A 20,298-nucleotide genomic window follows, 5' to 3' on the forward strand; every position below is an offset into this window, starting at 1 on the left:
TGTTTCCGTGCATTCCAGTGCACCGAGGAGCAGAGGATGGAGACCCTTGGTTTTCTTCTCGAAGGCCGTGCGCGCAAGTGGTGGCGATCGACTTCTGCGCCGATAGTCCAGTCTCAGGGTAGGGTGACTTGGGCCGATTTCCGTGCAGCTTTCATGCAGCTGTATTTTCCTCCAGCCCTTCGCCAGGCAAAGACGATTGAGCTCCTGAATCTTAAGCAGGGGAGTATGTCTGTTGATGAATATCAGCAGAAGTTCTTTGAGTTGTTACCTTTTGCTCCTCATATCAGTGGCAGTTCTGAGGCCAAGTATGACCATTTCCTTCAGGGTCTTAACCAGGAGATTTTTGATCGAGTAACTGTCTGTGATAATCCTACTTCGTATGATGGGTTAGTGAACCGGTGTCGCCAGGCAGAGATCAGTCTCCAGCGTGGTAGGGCTATTCTTTCCTCTAGACCTCCGAGTACTTTGAGCCCTCGATCTCAGTCTTTCAAGAAATCTGGTTCTTCTTCTTCTGGATCTGGATCACGGTCTAGCGGTGTTTTCCGCTTTGGTAAGAAGAAGGTTTCTTGTGTGCATTGTGGGAAGAACCATCCATCGGAGCAATGCCGATCAGCCGCGGGAGCTTGTTTTCAGTGCGGAGAGATGGGTCATCTCAAGAAGAATTGTCCTCAGTTACGAGGTGGAGCAGGATCTGGTTCCGGATCTCAGACGACTGTTCAGCAGAGGAGGCAGGGTCAGGCAGTGGGTAGTTCAAATCTTCGACCTCGTGCCCAAGGTCAGGTTTTTGCGCTGAACCAGGATCAGGCTGCAGATGAAACGGAGAGAGTCATAGTAGGTACTTTTCGTTTATGCGGTATTCCTGCTTTTGTTCTTATTGATACCGGAGCATCACATTCATTCATTTCTGCACGATTTGTTAAGCGTCATAAGTTACCGTATGTTTCTCTAGACGTCATTCTTTCTGTTTCTACCCCGATGGGTCATTCGGTGTTAGCGAAGCGTCTAGTGATGGGTTGTCACTTAGATTTTGAGGGTAACGAATTGATTGCGAATCTTATGATCCTAGAGATGGAAGATTTTGATTGTATTCTAGGTATAGACCTATTGACTACCTATCGAGCTACCGTGGATTGTTACCAGAAGCTTGTTCAGTTTCGTACGACTGAGAGCTCTAGTTGGTTTTTCTATGGTGAGGGAGCGCGACCTCCGATGCCAGTGGTATCTGCTCTGAAAGCCTGTCGTGCTTTAGAGGCGGGCGGGGAAGGCTACCTCATCTATGCGATTGATTCCTCCACAGGTAGTGTTGGTATAGATGATATTCCAGTGGTTTGTGAATTTCCTGATGTTTTTCCAGATGAGATTCCTGGTTTTCCTCCGGTTAGAGAGGTGGAATTTGGCATTGAGTTAATGCCAGGGACTGCACCGATTTCTCGTGCCCCCTATCGTCTTGCTCCGTCAGAGATGAGAGAATTGAAGCAGCAATTGCAGGATCTTCTTGATAAAGGTTATATTCGCCCGAGTGTTTCACCCTGGGGAGCTCCAGTCTTGTTTGTCAAGAAGAAAGATGGATCTATGCGATTGTGCATTGATTATCGCCAACTGAATCGTGTGACGATCAAAAACAAGTATCCATTACCTCGTATCGATGATTTGTTCGATCAGCTTCAGGGTACCTCTGTTTACTCCAAGATTGACTTGCGATCGGGTTATCATCAGATGAGAGTTAGAGATGATGATATTTCCAAGACTGCATTTCGTACTCGATATGGGCATTACGAGTTTCTAGTTATGCCATTTGGATTGACGAATGCGCCAGCAGTGTTCATGGATCTGATGAATCGAGTCTTTCGGGATTTTCTAGATCAGTTTGTTGTGGTTTTCATCGACGATATCTTGATTTATTCTCACAGTGTGGAAGAGCATATCCAGCACTTGAGGATTGTGTTGCAGATTCTTCGCGAGAAGCAATTGTATGCTAAGCTGAGTAAGTGCGAGTTCTGGATTGATCGTGTAGTATTCCTTGGTCATGTGATTTCCAAGGAAGGAATTTCTGTGGATCCCAGCAAGATTGAGGCAGTGCTGAATTGGTCACGTCCTACGACGGTGGCTGAGATCCGTAGTTTTCTAGGTCTGGCAGGGTATTATCGTCGCTTCATCGTGAATTTCTCTCAGGTAGCTAGACCATTGACGCAACTTACTCGGAAGGATGTTCCATTTGAGTGGTCATCTGAGTGCGAAGATAGTTTCAGAGAGCTTCGTCTACTTCTGACTTCTGCACCTGTTTTGGCGTTACCGTCAGGATCTGATGGTTTCAGTGTTTACACCGATGCCTCTTTTCAAGGCTTAGGGTGTGTGTTGACACAGAATGATCATGTGATCGCTTACGCATCCAGGCAGTTAAAACCTCACGAGGAGAAGTACCCTATTCATGATCTAGAATTAGCTGCTATTGTGTTCGGGCTGAAAATCTGGCGTCATTACTTGTACGGAGTTAAGTTTGAAATTTTTACTGATCATAAGAGTCTGAAGTATCTGTTCACTCAGGCTGAGTTGAACATGAGACAACGTCGTTGGATGGATCTACTTAAAGATTATGACTGCGAGATCAAATACCATCCAGGTTCTGCGAATCTCACAGCCGATGCTCTTAGTCGCAAGGTGAGAGCCTCTGCACTCCAGACCAGTGCTATGATTAGTACTATCCAGGATTGTTGTTCATTGGGATTTAATTTCAAACATCGGAAAGGTATGGAGAGCATTCGTGTTGCTACCATTTTATCTGAGCCAGCTTTGTTCGCTCGGATTCGAGATGCACAGATGTCTGATCTCAAGACTCAGAGATTAGCCCGATTGGTTGGTGGAGATAGCAATTTCCATTATCAGTCTAATGGTCTTCTGTGTTTGTCTAATCGGGTTGTAGTACCAGAGGATGATACTTTGAGGGAAGAGATCTTATCTCAGGCCCATCGAAGCAAGTTGAGTGTCCATCCGGGAAGCAACAAGATGTATAAAGATTTGAGGACACGATTTTGGTGGAAAGGGATGAAGCGCAGCGTTTATCACTTTGTTTCCAAGTGTCTTGTTTGTCAGCAGGTTAAGGCAGAGCACCGTCGACCGGGAGGATTATTGTTGAATTTACCTATTCCCGAATGGAAGTGGGAGCATATCGCGATGGATTTCATTACTCACTTACCATTGTCTTCGAGGAATAGTGATGCTATTTGGGTAGTGGTGGATCGACTCACCAAGTCTGCTCATTTTCTGCCATATAACCGTGATTTCACTTTCGATCGTATGGCTCGATTGTACATTCAAGAGATTTTACGTTTGCATGGAGTGCCTGTCAGTATTGTTAGTGATAGAGATCCTCGTTTTACCTCACGATTTTGGGGTAGTTTCCAGTCGGCATTGGGTACTTCATTAAGTTTAAGTACGGCTTATCATCCAGAGACCGACGGTCAGACAGAGAGGACTATCCGTACACTTGAGGATATGTTGCGAGCCTGTGTTATGGATTTCGGAATCGCTTGGCATGATCATTTGCCTTTGATTGAGTTCGCATACAACAACAGCTATCATCGTATTATTGGTATGGCACCATTTGAGGCGTTGTATGGGCGACGTTGTCGTACTCCATTATTTTGGGATGAAGTTGGGGAACGACATGTTGAGGGACCGGAGTTAGTCCAGCAGGCTATTGATAAGATTGCAATAATCAAGAAACGGATTAAGATCGCTCAGGATCGACAGGCTAGTTATGCGAACACCAAGCGGCGACCTCTTTATTTTCAGCCAGGTGAGAAAGTGTTTCTCCGAGTTTCGCCTTTTCGCAGGATTTTGAGATTTGGTCTCAAGGGTAAGCTGTCTCCAAGATTTATTGGTCCATTTGAAATATTGGAAAGCGTGGGAAATTTGGCTTACAGACTTGCTTTGCCGCCGTACCTATCAAGTATTCATGATGTGTTCCACGTATCTTTGTTGAGACGATATGTAGCAGATGAGTCTCACATCTTGCATCCCTCTGAAGTTCAACTAAATTCGGATTTGTCTTACGTGGAACGACCAGTGCGGATTCTCGATCGCAAAGACAAGGTATTGCGGAATAAGATCATTCCTCTTGTCTTAGTTCAGTGGCAGCGCAGAGGCACTGAAGAAGCCACTTGGGAGTTAGAAAGTCGTATGCGTTCGGAGCATCCAGAGCTCTTTTGAGTTATGCTTTGTATATGTTTGTGTTTTCAGTTATAATCGAAATATCAGTTGTATTCAACAACCATTGAGATGTAATAATGATGTTGTTATTTCGTTTTGTTCATCCTATAAACCTGATTTCGAGGACGAAATCTTTTTAAGGGGGGGAGAATGTAGTAACCCGATTCCTAATTTGAGTTAATTATTGGATTAATTATATTTCGGTGGGATCGGAAAGACCGAACCAGGTTCGGATCGTCCGAAGAGGGTTCGGATCATCCGAAGTGGGTTCGGACCGTCCGAGACAGGTGGCTGGACACGTGGAAGGGTTCTGGACACGTGGAAGGGTTCGGATCGTCCGATCAGGGTTCGGATCGTCCGAGCCAGGTGTCTGGACACGTGGAAGGGTTCGGATCGTCCGATCAAGACTCGGATCGTCCGGGACAGGTGGCTGTACTCGTGGAAGACATGCAGGGTTCGGATCGTCCGAAGTGGGTTCGGATCGTCCGAAGTGTACCAGATCGGAGCTTCCGAAGTGGATCGGAGCGTCCGAACATTGGCTATAAATAGAGGCGCGAGGCTTCATTTGTGACTCGCCATTTCAGAGTGTTCCAGAGCATTTCAGTCGTTTCTGACAGGTTTTTAGTCTTTTTCCGAGGTTCGGGCACTAGCGGGGAGCTACTAGTGTTGTAGCGGAGCTGTGCTTTAGTTTGGAGCTAGCGGCACCAGTGGGCTGACTGCGGACGCAGGCGTGAGTCTAGGACTGATTGTTAGGATCTGCTGGTTTGAGGTACGGAAGTACTATCCGAGATATCCTGGTCGAGTATACATCCTTATATGTGTTGCATGATTATGTGGTGCATTGATATATGTCATATGATGCATGCTATTATGTCACGTTTTATGATGCATGTTGCATTTCATGTTGAGCCGTATCTCCTTCGAGATAGCCTTTACTGTTGAGCTGTATCTCTTTCGAGATAAGCTATATCTTGTGGGGCCGCTCAGCCCTGTCCTGTCTTGTGGACGCATGGACACCGAGAGTACACAGTGGCCGACGGGTCCGGAGGGCTTCGGTGATCCGAGACATTTTAGGTCCACGTCTGTTCTTGTAGTGGATGCAGTGACCCAGAGGAGTACCGCGCGGCACTATCCACTTGGCGCCTCTAGACTGAGCATTTTGAGATCCTTTGTTACTCCTGTTTCTTGACTACCCTGGTATCATATCATAGCATGTGCATTTCATATAGGCTTGTATACTCATGCTTTTGTACTGGGCGTTCTTATCGCTCACGTCCTCGGTTTTGTTTATCTTGGACACCCCATTCCCACGGGGCAGGCCTCAGGTTGGACAGCTTAGGAGGAGGAGGAGGAGGACGTTGAGTAGCTGGTTGGTTTAGTTCTTCGGTATCTTTTTGATTCGATATGGTTGTACCGTATATTTCTTTTTAGTTTAGTTGTCCTGGATTTTCGATTGGGTTGTATAACTATCTTTTGGTGACAGTTTTCCGCCTTTATCTCTGATTATTATTAATTAAGTTAGTTGCATGCTTAGTTCTTGATTAGTAGGTGATTCTGGAACGGGTCACTACAGATCGACTTTCCTTTCCCTTATGAAAGCACTTGATTGTAATCCGGATTTGGAAGTTTCTCCATGTTCATATGTGCTTTTCACGTATCCAAGACCCGCTCTACTGTCATTTCTCATCATTAGCATCGAGTCAAGTTTTGTTGAACTTGAGTTGAATTTTCCATGAGTTTTTGAGGCCTTCTGGAGATCATCCTTGACTCTACAAAGCTCAAGATCCTTCTTGCTAAGCAAAACTTCAAGTCGAAACACACATTCTTTCAGATCAGTATTCTTCTTAGAGAGGATCAAATTTATTTTATTTCTTTTGATCCAATCTTTGTATAGATCTTCATACATAGCCTGCACGCTTTCAAAGCTGATTTCATTAGAATCAGTATCCTGGATTTCATGTTTACTTGAGTCTCTGTGAGATTTAGCATTGAGATACAAGGATTTTGAAGTGGTGTTGAGGCCTGGTGTTGCAACACCAGAAGAAACACTGTGCATGTTGACTTGCAGTCAACATTTTTCCTTCAAAACAGCAGACATGGAAGAGTCCTCTTTCCTTTACAAGATTCCAGTTCTTATTCTGAGTCGTCATCACTCAAGAAAACTGCCATGCATTTGTTCTTACGAAATATATTGGCATATTCATTTGCATAATGGCCAAATCCAGAGCATTCTCTACATTGGACCGAATCTAATCTCTTAAGATCAAGTCGAGCCATCAATTCATTCCTCGGCCTAAACTGTCCTTGAGAAAGTCCAGTTCTCTTGTTCTTTTCAGAAACTACAAATAGATATTTCAGTAATTGAAAGATTTTCTTTTTGTCTCTTATTTTTTCAGATAATAACCAAACTTCTTTGTTATCAGCGAGGTAGAATCTTCACATAGGTCAGACTCATTGAATTCCTGAAATAGATCGTCATATGAATCGTCAGAAATTTGGAGTGCAACATCCTTTCCTTTGTCACTTTTCTGTAAGTCTGGATTAATCTCGAATGTCCTGAGTGAGCTGATCAAATCTTCTAGGTTAAATGTAGAAGTATCCTTAGACTCATCAATAGCAAATATTTTGATGTTGAAGCGTTCTGGGAGAAATCTCAGGACCTTGCTAACCAGTCTTTCATTCGACATAGGATCACCGAGACTAAAAGCTTCATTTGCAATGTCACGCAATCTTCGATCATATTCAACAATAGTCAAGTTATCCTCCATTCTCAAGCTTTCAAATTTGGAGGTTAACATTCTGATTTTGGTTCTACATACACTCTCAGACCTTTCGTAGTGCTTCTGAATAATATCCCACGCTTCTTTGCCAGAGATCCAGTTGGTGATAAGGTTGAACATGTTGACATCAACAGATGTGAAAATAGCATTGAGCGCCTAAGAGTTAAAATTTGAGGTCTGAACCTCATCATTTGTCCATGAATTCTCAGGCTTGACTCAGCTGTCACCATCAGCATCCACAATTCTAGGTGGTGACCAACCATCTAGAACCCGTTGCCAAGCTCTTTCCTCGATTGAATTTATGTACATCCTCATCTCGACCTTCCAAAACGCATAATTCGACCCATCCAAGACCGGTGGTCTAAAAACAGCACTTGAACTCAATGCATCCATTGATATATTGATATATTTCTGTTAAAAACAACAGAAGATAAGAATCAATCACTTACTGTATCAAGTGTTGGCTCTGATACCACTTCAAAGTGTTGTTGCTCATAAACGTACATGAAATTAAAATATTGTGTGTATAAGAAGTTAGTGTTGTGCTCTGGTGTTGTCAACACGAGCGCTCAACATGCATCGGAAATTGATTATTTAACACACACGTAAACTTTTAATAAATAAACACCAGATTAAAATTATGCACAAGTACGAATAATTGTGTGATGCCTCATGGTAAAAATTCACTAGAAAAATATGTAAATCGTTTACACAAAACAATACTAGTGAGAATAACAAAACTAAATTCCTTCAACCTCCAAGGAATTAAAATGCATTAAAAACTCAATGTAAATACTAGATGCATACCTCACAAACCTATCGGTTAAAACCAAACGAAACTACTCTTCGATCAACACTCTGCGTCAGTGTTTTTCTTGAGTGTCGTCAACACCAATCAGCAACACAACATAAACGTGAATCAATCACTCAAAGTTTTTACACGAAAATATTCGACTCTGAAATATGAGTGTGTTCAGAGAAAACTCCAGCAGCTCTCCAGCGAAGCAAATTGATCACTCGATCACACAAAAACGTCCCATCAAAATAGGCTCGGCTCTCGTATTTTTCTTCTAAGCAAGAACTCTTCTGCTGACCTTTACGTGCACTCCAAAAAACCTCCAGCAGCTGTGCCCTTGCAGAAGTGATCACTCGATCACACGAAAACTTCAGCAGCTGCACAAAGTGATCACCTTATCACATAAAAATTGTAGAGCAAATATATGTTGGACTCTTGTGATTTTCTTTCTGCGAAAAGCTCTCCCGTCCAACTCTCTAAAAAAAACATAGATGGCTGTAAGGCACTCCATATTTATATCTCATGCTTGACCTAAAAATCTTCCCATAAGATTTGCATTAGATATAAAACTCTTTTAAACAAAGATAAGATATCTTAGAGATACAAATAATATTAAAAATAAATCCTATAATATCTAGAGATAAATCAAGCAATATCTTATCATTTAGATTATAAAATAAGATTTCATAATCTTGAAAGACAAAATTTAAAATTGATATTAAAAATTTAGAAAAAAATAATAAAGGAATAAAATATTCCTTTCACCTTATATAAGGTTTGTTTTAGACAGAAATGCATTCTTCTACTAAGTGTGTGTGTTGTGGTCCATTGAAGAGTAGTTTATTTATGACATGTATATTCAAAACATAGTGAATATGTTTAGTGATGTTTAAAGATAAAAGACTTTAACAAATGCAATAAGTTGAAGAAAATCACATGGTGTTTCAAATATTACAAATTAACTAAACTTAAAGGATAAAGTACTGACCATCCGAAGGTTTAGTTCCTACCGACCAACTTCATCCCAGAAGAATAGATAAATCCATATAACTTATCAAAACTCTTGATTAACTTTGATTATAGTCAGGACTATTCCTCAGCTCCAAGGTTTATGGAGTTCTAACAACAAAATATAAAACTAGTGAGTAAAGAATACAAAAAAGTAAATGAAATGTCAACTTCGCTAAACAAGAAAGAAGAAAAAACTTCTACAAGTTAATAAGATGGTTACTCATTCCTAAAGCCTCCTTAGCACATATCATATATTTCTCTACAATCTGAGCAGCCTCGATCGTTCCTTGTGTATGATAGGCTCGATCTTCCTCATAAACTCCATAAAAGATCCCATTTTTCTACACAAACCACTTTTCCCATATGACTTGATCAGAATGTTGGAAGTCATAACATAAGGTTTTATTCGCATTAGTTGAAAATCATCAAACCAGTCCTCCATTTCTTTAATCCTTCCACAACTGTCATAAGACCCTATAGAAGAGTTGAAAGTATTACATCAAGATCAATGTTGTAAATGGTGGCAGGCGGTTGCAGGGAAGTCAATGACTGCCTATCGCCTCAGCCACCTAGGAACTAGACGGTTTAATTATTTTTAGCAATTTTTTAGATATATATATATATATATATATATATATATATATATATATATATATAATCATGAAATATAATTACAAATAGAGATGAGACTGATTTTTAAGATTATTTGACTTTGAAAGTTGAATAGGATTTTAAAATCAATGACCATCTTGACCGTCTCGGTCGCTTCCACTGTTGGATAGCCTTGGACCGCCTTAGACAAGGCGATGGCCTACCGCCTACCATCTCGATCTCCATTTAGAACATTGATCGTGATGACATTTTTTGCTATAAAGCATGTTTGTCAAGGAGTTTTCCATCAAATCAAGTCTTTTAGCTTTGCCATATCCATCAATCAGAATATAGTAATTAACAATAATACACACAATTCTTGAATGCATTTTTTCAATGATTACCCTACCATATCGAATTAATGGAGTTTCATGCAGGATTTAATAAGGATAGAGTAAGAAAAATCATCAGTTTTAATTCTGAAAAGAAAAAAGCACCAGGTTAGTAATCAAGGAGAAAACTTCATATCATTAACTACACCAAATGTGGCAGGATTGGTTTTGACCCCAACAAAGGTGTTTCAAACATAATATTCTCAATGAGCTGCAATGGACTGTGTTCTAAAAATGTAAACACCGAAAAATTTAAATTGAGTTTGGTTTTCAAATCAAGCGGAAGACACTCGAAATAATCCTTCATAGAAACCGATTAAATATTTTGTAAAGCATTTAAAATATATGGAAGTTGAATGAGTAAAAATTTTTTAGTTGAAGCATTTTATCAAACAATTTGTATGCAATATTGTGGTATTTGAAGAACACATAAAATGCTTCAACAATGCATCTTTAAAACAATGAAAATGATAAGTATATGAAATAAACAAATAGTCACAAATTTTTTTATGAATGTTCGAATACATCAACTGCTCTTACATGACACTCCTTCTACCACCTCGGGTAAGATCCACTAGAGGACTTTGATTTATACAAATTTTTGTACAAACTCACTCAGCTTAAGACTTGCACTATTGCCTAACTGAACTCCTAGTCTAGACTAAAGGCAACACCTTCCAGCAAACACTTGTTTAACGTCTATGTGTTAAATACAACATACAGAAGTTTAAAGTCTTTGTGCGAAGACTATATACACAAGTTTAATGTCTTTGTGCAAAACTCACTCAACTGAATTTATCTTTCTTTAGTTGTGAGTGATTGTGTGTGCGTGTGTGAGAACTTATCTTGAATATAACACGAAGATGTTCTCACACACTGAAGGAATTGTGCTTCTAATCTAAGATGATAACACGCTGAAGTGTTCTCTCAAATCTGGGCTAGTTGCTTCTTGTAAATTGATATACATTATGCGTGCCATCTCTTATCTATGTTCATCCACACACACTTTTTTTTGTTGATGGTCTTGATCTTGTATATATAGTGGAAATATAATTTTACATCAAGACTCATCAAATATTTCCATTGCCATTTAAATTTGTTCCTCGAAATTTGTGTCTTGTACTTTCTGACAGCCATTCAGGAACGTCTTGACTTTAAGCTCTGCTGCAACGTTCATTATTGTCCTTTGATTGGACAATTTCTTTTATACCCTTGTGCAAAGATGTATTCCACTTAGATAGGCTTGTCTTGTTCTCCAAACTGATAGGCTCCTAACTGATGCTCTTAACTTGTCAGCTGAACTGGTCTTGAGCTGGTCTGATGAAATCAGTTGGCTCGTCAGCTGAACTCATTTCACTGATTAAGTTGAACTGGGCTCTTCATCAAGTGGTCGGGCTTTTGAAGGTCTTCTGCTGAACCACTTATCAGCTGAACAATCAATGGAATTGGTATATTATATATCAATTGGACTGGTTCACTTTGGTCAACTAGTTGACACATTCGGTTTGCGTTTCGGTAGCTTCAGTTTTGGCTCAGTAACTGATCAATTTGAAGCCTGATCATTTTCAGATTTCTGTGCACTTACGTAAATTCTTTAGAAACAGAACAAAAAGTTTTGTTAACATCAAAATTCATATTGCGAACATGAAATGTTACAACAATATCATTTTTTTTATGATCACAAAACTTGAGCAAATAAAGCGATTTAAAAAATAAAACCTTTAAACATTTAATAATTCTCCCCCTTTGTGAGAATAAAAAAATTTAAAACATTTAAGCGAATAAGAAAAAATTTTCAGTTCGATGGATAAAACATATATAAAATTTTTAAATGATTTTGAATGTCATTTTAAATATCATTTTGAAATAAATTTCAAAATGTTAGTTTTCAAATGTTTTTCTTAGAACATCTTGCTCTGATACCAATGAAAGCGGACCGGTTATGGTGGCCGGAAGCGCAACGGAAGTCAAAAATTTTTAATTTTACAAGCAAAATTTTCGGCCACCCTAGGTTTATTGTAATATTTACAAAATAAAACATACATAGGATGTTTAGAAAATATACCTATCAATCTTTAAAAGATTGATGAATGGCACCAACTTTGTTGTCAAACAACAAAGCTCTTCAAGGCATGAAGATCTACAAGCTCCTCCTCCAAATCCTTGAAACTTTCCTTCAAATTAGGCCCACCACTAACTAGGAAGATCCCCTCATATTTTGCACTAGAAAAATATGAGGATTTTTCAAAGAGAAGTGTGTGTATTATTCAACAATTGAAGAACACAAAATGAAGAAAAATGGGAGAGAAAGGAAGAGAGGAATTCGGCCAAGTGAGGTGAGAGTGAGTGTGTGGGAGACTAGCCTTGGTTGTTGTGTAAAGTTGTCTCTCAAAAGTTGCATGCTTTTGAATTTTTTAATAAAAAGTATTCACAACCTTCCACCTCCCAAGCATGCAAACCCTAGCATGTCTCACATATATTATACGGTTTTTAACACATTAAAAACCGTGGACTAAATTTTAATTATCTCAAACACATTTGAGATTAATTAAATACTACTTGAATTTATTCAAGTCCCACTAGTTAAATAATTATTTTAATTGAGCTCTACAAGACTCAATATTATTTAATTAATTCAACACTTGAATTAATTTAATTATTTAGACTCTACTAGGTCCACTAGTGTTTAATTAATTCAACACTTGAATTAATTTAATTTAGTCCTCAATAATGTTTATGAAAATCACAATTTTCAACTACATTATTTACTTGGCCAAATTTTAATCTTAGGAACACTTCCATAAGTTAAAATTTATATTTCTCTCATAGAAGTCATACTTCTATTTTTCTTTACACTTATAAACTCATTTATAAGTCGTTCAACACATTGAACTATTTTCTCCTTTATAGAAGTCATACTTCTAATTTTTCTTTACGCTTATAAACTCCTTTATAAGCCGTTCAACACATTGAACTATTTTTACTTCTCAACGGGATCTAGAAAGCTAGCACTTGTGTGGCCCTCAATGGTTCATTGATACGACTAGCCGTGGGTTCACATCTCCATGTGATTCGGACTAAACATGTCCTTATACGAGCATACCCCAATCGCTCCATTCTTACTTATCAACACCTTGATAACAAGAACGTCAGAACTCAAGTCTGATAGTACCCAACCAATCATGTTAAACGCCTAGCAGCATCGCTTACATGATTCCCTAGGTATCAAATGATAGTGCCTGCAAGAACCATTCAATTATGGTTAGCGTACAGTACGGTCCCTTCAACTCATATATCCCGATCGATTCGACAACTATTGGTCTATCGAGAGTTGTCAATGAATCGATACTATGTGTCATGTTGTGGTTGCATCGATGGTGTAATCTATGAAACCCCTTTCATAATTACCACCATACTCTGATCAGAGATTTCAACCCACATATACATGAAAAAACACATAGGATATCCATACCCGTAGGTAAGGGGTGAATCCCCGACTACAATGCATCGACTCCTATGTGTTTCGACAGAACACCCAACCTTGCCACCTGATGACCCCATGAGAGTAGGTAAACAAGTCAAAGTGTAATTCTAGCACATAGAGTCTCAATGTTGTCCCGGGTCATAAGGACTAATTCCGTACAACCATAAACCAGGACTTTTCCACTCGATAAGTGAAAACCACTTGGAAAGTCCTTTTATGGAGGGTTGCTCAGTGCACTCTACAAGGAGCACCTATCTGCACGTTCGGACATCACAATGTCCCCTACCAATGAAACATGGTAGTCACATCGCAGATACTAGTCTCTAACTCGAGCGGCCTATATCCTTCTTAGTGGCGGCTGAATCGACTAGGAACCGTTTAGAATATACAGTATTACAAATATGAGTTTCATGATACTCATCATATGAGCATCTCATATTCTTTCTACTATTTGTATATTCAAGGGCTTTATCTATGCAGCTAGCATGGGTATACAGATAAAGATTTGCCAAAATAATAATTTCAAATATTATTAAAATAAAGACTGCTTATACATAGAGTTTCATTGTGAACACTCGGCCAACACTTGGCTCTACGGGCACCTACTCTAACAACCAATTGATGGAAATTGACAGGATCGGTATTAACACCAACAAAGGTGTTTCAAAAACAATATTCTTAATGAGCTGCAATAGCATGTGTTCTAAACATGTAAACAACGATGAATTAAATTGAATTTGTTTTTACATCTAGCGAAAAATACTCGGAATAATCTTTCCTTAAGAAAGCTGATCAGTTTAAAGTTTTTAGCTTGTGTAAACTTTATAATTGAAATAAGGGGAATCAATTCGAGCATGAATCTGTTCAGAGAACTTAATTGATATCAGCTCAACTGATCAAATCAGTTTAAAAGCAATAGTTAAACAGTTAAAAACACAATATATGTTTATGGATGTTCGGAGACTTCAACTATTCCAACGTCACCCCTTCTACCTCAAGGGTAGGATACACTAACAGACTGAAGGCCGCACCTCTCATTCAGCACATTGTTTAACGTATCATATGAAAATACTGCATACACAAGTTTAATTTCTTTGTGCCATACTGACTCAACTGAATTTATCTTTCTGTATTTGTGATGATTGCGTGTGCGTGTGTGAGGACTAATCTATGAATACAACACTAAGGTGTTCTCACACATTGAGGGAATTGTGCTTCTAATCTAAGTTGATAACATGTTGAAGTGTTCCATCAAATATGTCTGGTTGCTTCTTGTAAGCTGCTATGCATTATGTGTGTCCTCTCTTATCTGTGTTCATCCGCACACACTTTTTTTTGTTGATGTTCTTGATCTTGTATATATAGGAGCAATGTAACCGTACATCAAGACTTATCAAATATGTTCGTTGCAGTTTAAATCTGTTCCTCGTAATTTGTGTCTTGTATTTTCTGACTGCCATTCAGGAACATCTTGACTTTAAACTCTGATACAACATTTATTATTGTCCTTTGATTGGAAAATTTCTTTTATACTCTTGTGCAATGCTGGATTCTACTTAGATAAACTTGTCTTGTTCTGCAAACTAATTGGCTCCTATCAGCTGAACTGATTTAGTTGATTCAGTTGAACTGGTTTAGTTGATTCAGTTGAACTGGTCAGCTGAGCTCTTCATCAGTTGAAATCTTCGTCAGCTGACCAGGTTTCTGAAGGTCTTTTGCTTAACCACTTTTCAGCTGAACAATCACTGGAACTAGTCTTTGATATATCAGTTGGACTGGTTTAGTTTGGACAATCAGTTGACACATTCAGTTTGCGTTTCTATAGCTTCAATCTTGCCTCGGTAACTGATCAGTTCAAAGTCTGATGAGTTTCAAATTTCTGTGCACTTAGGTATATACGTTAGAAACAAAAGAAGTTTTGTTAACTTCAAAATCAAGATTGCAAACATGAAGTGTTCAAAAAATGTCTCGTGGGCAGGCGAGGGCTGCCAATCACCTAGGCGGCCACCTCGACCGCTATTTAGAACACTGACTGCCAAGGAATTCTCTATCAAATCAAATTTTTAGCTTTGTCATATCCATCAAACCAAAATATTGTAAGTTACAGTACCACACTCAATTCTTGAATGCAACATCTCTTCAAGGAATATCCCTACCATAATCGAATTGATGGAGTTTCATGCAGGATTTAATAAGGATAGAGTAAGAAAAAGCATCAGGTTTAATTCTCAAAAGAAAAAAGTAATCACGGAGAAAACTTCATATCATTAACTACACCAAATGCCTCTTGGGTGGGCGAGGGCTGCCTACCATCTAGGCGGCCACCTCGACCGCCATTTAGAACACTGATGGGATGACATTTTTCACTCCGAATCATGTCCCATTAAATCAAGTCTTTTAGTTTTGGCATATTCATCAACCAGAATATTGGAAGTTATAGTACTACATTCAATTCTTGAATGCGATATCTCTTCAACGATTATCCCTACCATATCGAATTGATTGAGTTTCATGCAGGATTTCATAAGGATAGAGCAAGTAAAAGCGTTGGGTCTGATTCTCAAAAAAAAAAAACATCGGGTTAGCAATCACGAACAAACTTCATATCATTAACTACAACAAATGCCTCGTCAAAGAGGCCATTGAGTGCATAGACACCAACAAGAGTAGTGTAAGAATCGATGGTAGGCTGGTATCCATAAGCTGCTATGGTCTTAAAAAGAACGGTTGCTTGACCAGACTGCTTGAACTTGCTGAGCATTAAAACAGCTTTGTATATGTATTAAACTGGGCTCCTACCGATTTTGACTATGTAGAAGATCAACAACATGCAAGATAGATGATTTTTTCATTTAAAAATTAGCAAAGTTAAACATTAGTCATTTTCCTTATATAAAATATAAAAAGCTTGGGGTTGGAATGGTTTAGTCATCTTAATTGAATCAAAGAGCATGTAGGACAATTCAAAATGTCACAAGTGACCACCTCGACTGCCATTTAGAACACTGATTGAGATGACATTTTTCACTCTGAATCATGTTTGTCAAGGAGTTCTCAATCAACCAGAATATTGTAAGTTACAGTACTACACTCAATATTTGAATGTAACATATCTTCTAGGATTATCCCTATCATATCAAATTGTTTGAGTTTTATGCGAGATTTAATAAGCATAGATTTAGGAAAAGCATCATGTTGATTCTAAAAAAAAATCATCGGGTTAGGAATCATGGCCGAACTTCATATCATCAACGACACCAAATGCCTCGTCAAAGAGCCCATTGAGTGCATAGACACCGGCAATAGCAGTGTAAAAATCGATGGTAGGCTGAAGGCCATCAGCCAGCTTAGTCTTAAAAAGAATGATTTCCTGACCAATCTGCTTGCACTTGCTGAGCATTAATAACAACTTTGTATATATATGAAATTTAAGCTCATACCAAGTTTGCCTACTTAGACGACCAACTACATGCAAGAGAGCTGACTTTTTCGTTAAAAAATGGAAAAGTTACAAAACTAGTCATTTTGCACATTTAAATTGTAAAAAACTCAGTCTTGGAAAAGTTTAGTCGTCTTATTTGAATAAGAGAGTAGGTAGTACTATTCGAAATATCACGTGTAATTTTTCCAATGGCCACCTAGACCGCCATTTACAACACTGATCGAGATGACATTTTTCACTCTGAATCATGTTTGTCAAGGAGTTCTCCATTAAATCAAATCTTTTAGCTTTGCCAAATCCATAAACCAAAATATTGTAAGTTACAGTAGTACACTCAATTTTTGAATGCAACATCTCTTCATGGATTATCCCTACCATATTGAGTTGATGGAGTTTCATGGAGGATTTCATAAGGATAGAGTAAGTAAAAGCAACGGGTTTGATTTTCCAAAAAAAAAAAACATCGAATTAGCCATCACAAACAAACTTCATATCATTAACTACATCAAATGTCTCGCCAAAGAGGCCATTGAGTGCATAGACACCGACAAGAGCAATGTAAGAATCGATGGTAGGCTGGTGGCCATCAGCTAGTAAAGTCTTAAAAAGAACGGTTGCCTGACCAGTCTTCTTGCACTTCCTGAGCATTATAACACCTTTGTATATGTATGAAATCTGGGCTCATACAAATTTAGCCTACGTAGAATATCAAATACATGCAAGAGAGACGATTTTTTCATTTAAAAAATGGCTAAATTATACACTAGTCCTTTTGAAAATATAAAACGTAAAAAGCTTGGGCTTGGAATGGTTTTTTGTCTTAATTGAATCAGAGTGCAGGTAGGACCACTCGAAATGTCACCTGTAATTTTTCCAGGCTGCCACCTCGACCACCATTTAGAACACTGATCGGGAAGAAATTTTCCCTCTGAATCATGCCTATCAAGGAGTTCTCCATCAAATCAAGTCTTTTAGCTTTTCCATATCCATCAATCGGAATATTTTAAGTTACAGTACTACACTCAATTCTTTAATGCAACATCTCTTCAAGGATTATCCGTACCATATTAAATTGATGGAGTTTCATGCAAGATTTCATAAGGATAGAATAAGCAAAAGTATCGGGTTAGATTGTCAAACAAAAAAATAGCTTTGCGTTAGAAATCACAGAGAAAGCTTCATATCATTAACAACACCAAGTGCCTCATGGGCGGGCGAGGGATGCCTATCGCCTAGGCGGTGACCTTGGCCGTCATTTAGAACGCTCATCGGGATGACATTTTTCACTCTAAATCATGTTTGTCAAAGTATTCTTCATCAAATCAAGTTTTTAACTTTTCAATATCCGTCAACCAGAATATTATAAATTAGAGTACTACGCTCAATTCTTGAATGCAACATCTCTTCAAGGATTATCCTTACTATATCAAATTGATGGAGTTTCATGCAGGATTTCATAAGGATAGTGTAAGTATAAGCATCAGGTTTTATTCAAAAAAAATATATCATCAGGTTTACAATCACAGACAATCCTCATGAACTACACCAAATGCCTTGTCAAAGAGGCAAATAATTGCATAGACACACTACAACAAAATCGCAAAACGACAACGGAATATCCGTTGTTCTAGATGCCAGAAATCGTTGTAACTAACAGTGAGTTTTAAACCAACCCTTTTCGTAGCTATCATATTGCGACGGTTTTTCAAAAATCGTTGGAAAATAACTGTCTTTAGATAGCGATGGTTTATGATATACCGTCGCTAAAATGACTAATTAGTGATTGTTTAAGATATATCGTCGCTAAAATTAGTGACCGTTTTTGACTAATTAGCGAAGATTTTTGACTAAGTCGTCGCTAATTAGCGACGATGTTAATGACGGTTTAGAGAAACATCGTCGCTAATTAGAGACGGTTTAGACATAATCTGTCACAATTTTTTTAAGTAAAATAAAAAAAATTACTTTTATAATTTATTAAATTTACCAAAAAAACTTACAATTTGACTAAGCTAATGATATTCATGATCTTAACTAACACTTAGAAATTTACCAAGAATTGAAGTGAAAAAATTATCCTTAATCAAAACTAAAATCGTTTAAGAGAGAAAAATTTATCGTTGATGTGGACGGTGTGGAGGAAAATGGACCGAAAACGTGAGTATTTATAAACAATTTACGACGGTTTTTGGTATAACTGTCGTTGGTTTATTAAATTGTCGCTATTAGCGACGGTTTTAGCGACTGTTAAGCAAAAACCGTCGCTAATTTATTAAAGTGTCGCTATTTTAAAAATTACGACTGTTTTATTAAAAACGTAGCTAATTAACAACGATTAGCTAAAATCGTTGTTGTTTCTCTAACAAAACACGCTAATCACAACAGTTAGCGAAAACCGTTGTGGTTTGTCCAAAAAACACGCTAATCGACAAAAGTTTTCTAAAACCGTTATCATTTGTCCAAAAAACAAGCTAATCCACAATGGTTTTTGTTAAAATCGTTGTTAAAAGTAAAAACACAATGGTTTTCCAATAAAAACATTGTCTTTGAGTGTTGTTGAAGGCATGTTTTCTTGTAGTGACACCGGCAAGAGCTGTGTAAAAATCGTTGGTAGGCTGGAGGCCATCAGTCAGCATGGTCTTAAAAAGCGGTTGTCTGACCAGTCAGCTTGCACTTGGTGAGCATTAATTACAACTTTGCATATGTATGAAATATGGGCTCATACCAATTTTTCCTACGTAGAAGATCAACTACATGCAAGAGAGACGAGTTTTTCATTTTAAAAATGGCAAAGTTACACAATAGTCAATTCACACATATAAAATGTAAGAATCTTGGACTTGGAATGATTTATTCGTCTTAATTGAATCAGAGAGTAGGTAGGAACATTCGAAATGTCACGTGTAATTTTTCTAGAACAATAGATAGCATAGAACCATCAAAATGTATTCAGTTTTATAACCAATCAAAACCTTGAAAAGCATAATCCATTTATTAACTTTTAAACAGCTAATTAGAACAATCTGAACACAAAATACTACATCAGAAAAACAATATTTGCGTTAAAACTTCAAGAAAATTGAAAAGCATCTTTTGATCCTCGCCTCCATGAAAACTCCAGTCACAAAAAACATCATAAAATTAATGAATTTAAAACAACGGCCCAAAAGGAAGAAGAAAGAACCGTAAGACTCCCAACGCTCCCGTGCATATTTATTTCCCTCTCAAAGTTGAAAAAATCATTTTTATAAGTGCAAAGTGACATTAGGGTCTCGCTACATTGAGATGTCTGATAAAATACATTCTTTTTAAATAAAAATGAGTTGGAACAGTTGTTCCAACAAACCAAATTTGGTAATTTACTTATATTTTTGAAAGATTTTAGGAATTCGAATGAGATTTTTGGTTTTTGGTAAGTGGACAAACCTATGATAGTGAGAGTGATGAATTTTGGATTGTGTATCATAAGAGGCTTGCACGTTTTTCATTGTTAGAGTATTGTTTTCTCAATAGCCTCTATTGCTCTAAAATTTATCCCACAATATCTAAGGGAGATGGATTTAGGCTTAAACATTTTAGTGGGAAATCGAGCC

General features: G+C 38.1%; 1 protein-coding gene across 1 annotated transcript; it reads right to left on the reverse strand.

Annotated features, from left to right (window-relative positions):
- Positions 1 to 6,342: 6,342 nt before the first annotated feature.
- On the reverse strand, positions 6,343 to 7,109 carry LOC140811140 (uncharacterized). Its single transcript, XM_073169013.1, has 2 exons — positions 6,614 to 7,109; positions 6,343 to 6,548 (listed from the first exon to the last, which is right to left on the reverse strand). The coding sequence occupies exons 1-2, from the start codon at positions 7,107 to 7,109 to the stop codon at positions 6,343 to 6,345; spliced, it is 702 nt and encodes a 233-aa protein (XP_073025114.1).
- Positions 7,110 to 20,298: the final 13,189 nt, after the last annotated feature.

This window comes from Primulina eburnea, chromosome 14 (genome assembly GCF_022965805.1).
Source record: "Primulina eburnea isolate SZY01 chromosome 14, ASM2296580v1, whole genome shotgun sequence".
Classification (NCBI taxonomy): domain Eukaryota; kingdom Viridiplantae; phylum Streptophyta; class Magnoliopsida; order Lamiales; family Gesneriaceae; genus Primulina; species Primulina eburnea.

What these genes read in the sequence shown, in the direction of transcription:
- LOC140811140 (XM_073169013.1), bottom strand. Translation starts at nt 7,109, where the DNA reads ATGTTCAACCTTATCACCAACTGGATCTCTGGCAAAGAAGCGTGGGAT. An exon ending in GCTGATAACAAAGAAGTTTG is followed by an intron (nt 6,549 to 6,613) that starts GTTATTATCTGA and finishes ATCTATTTGTAG; the next exon opens with TTTCTGAAAAGAACAAGAGA.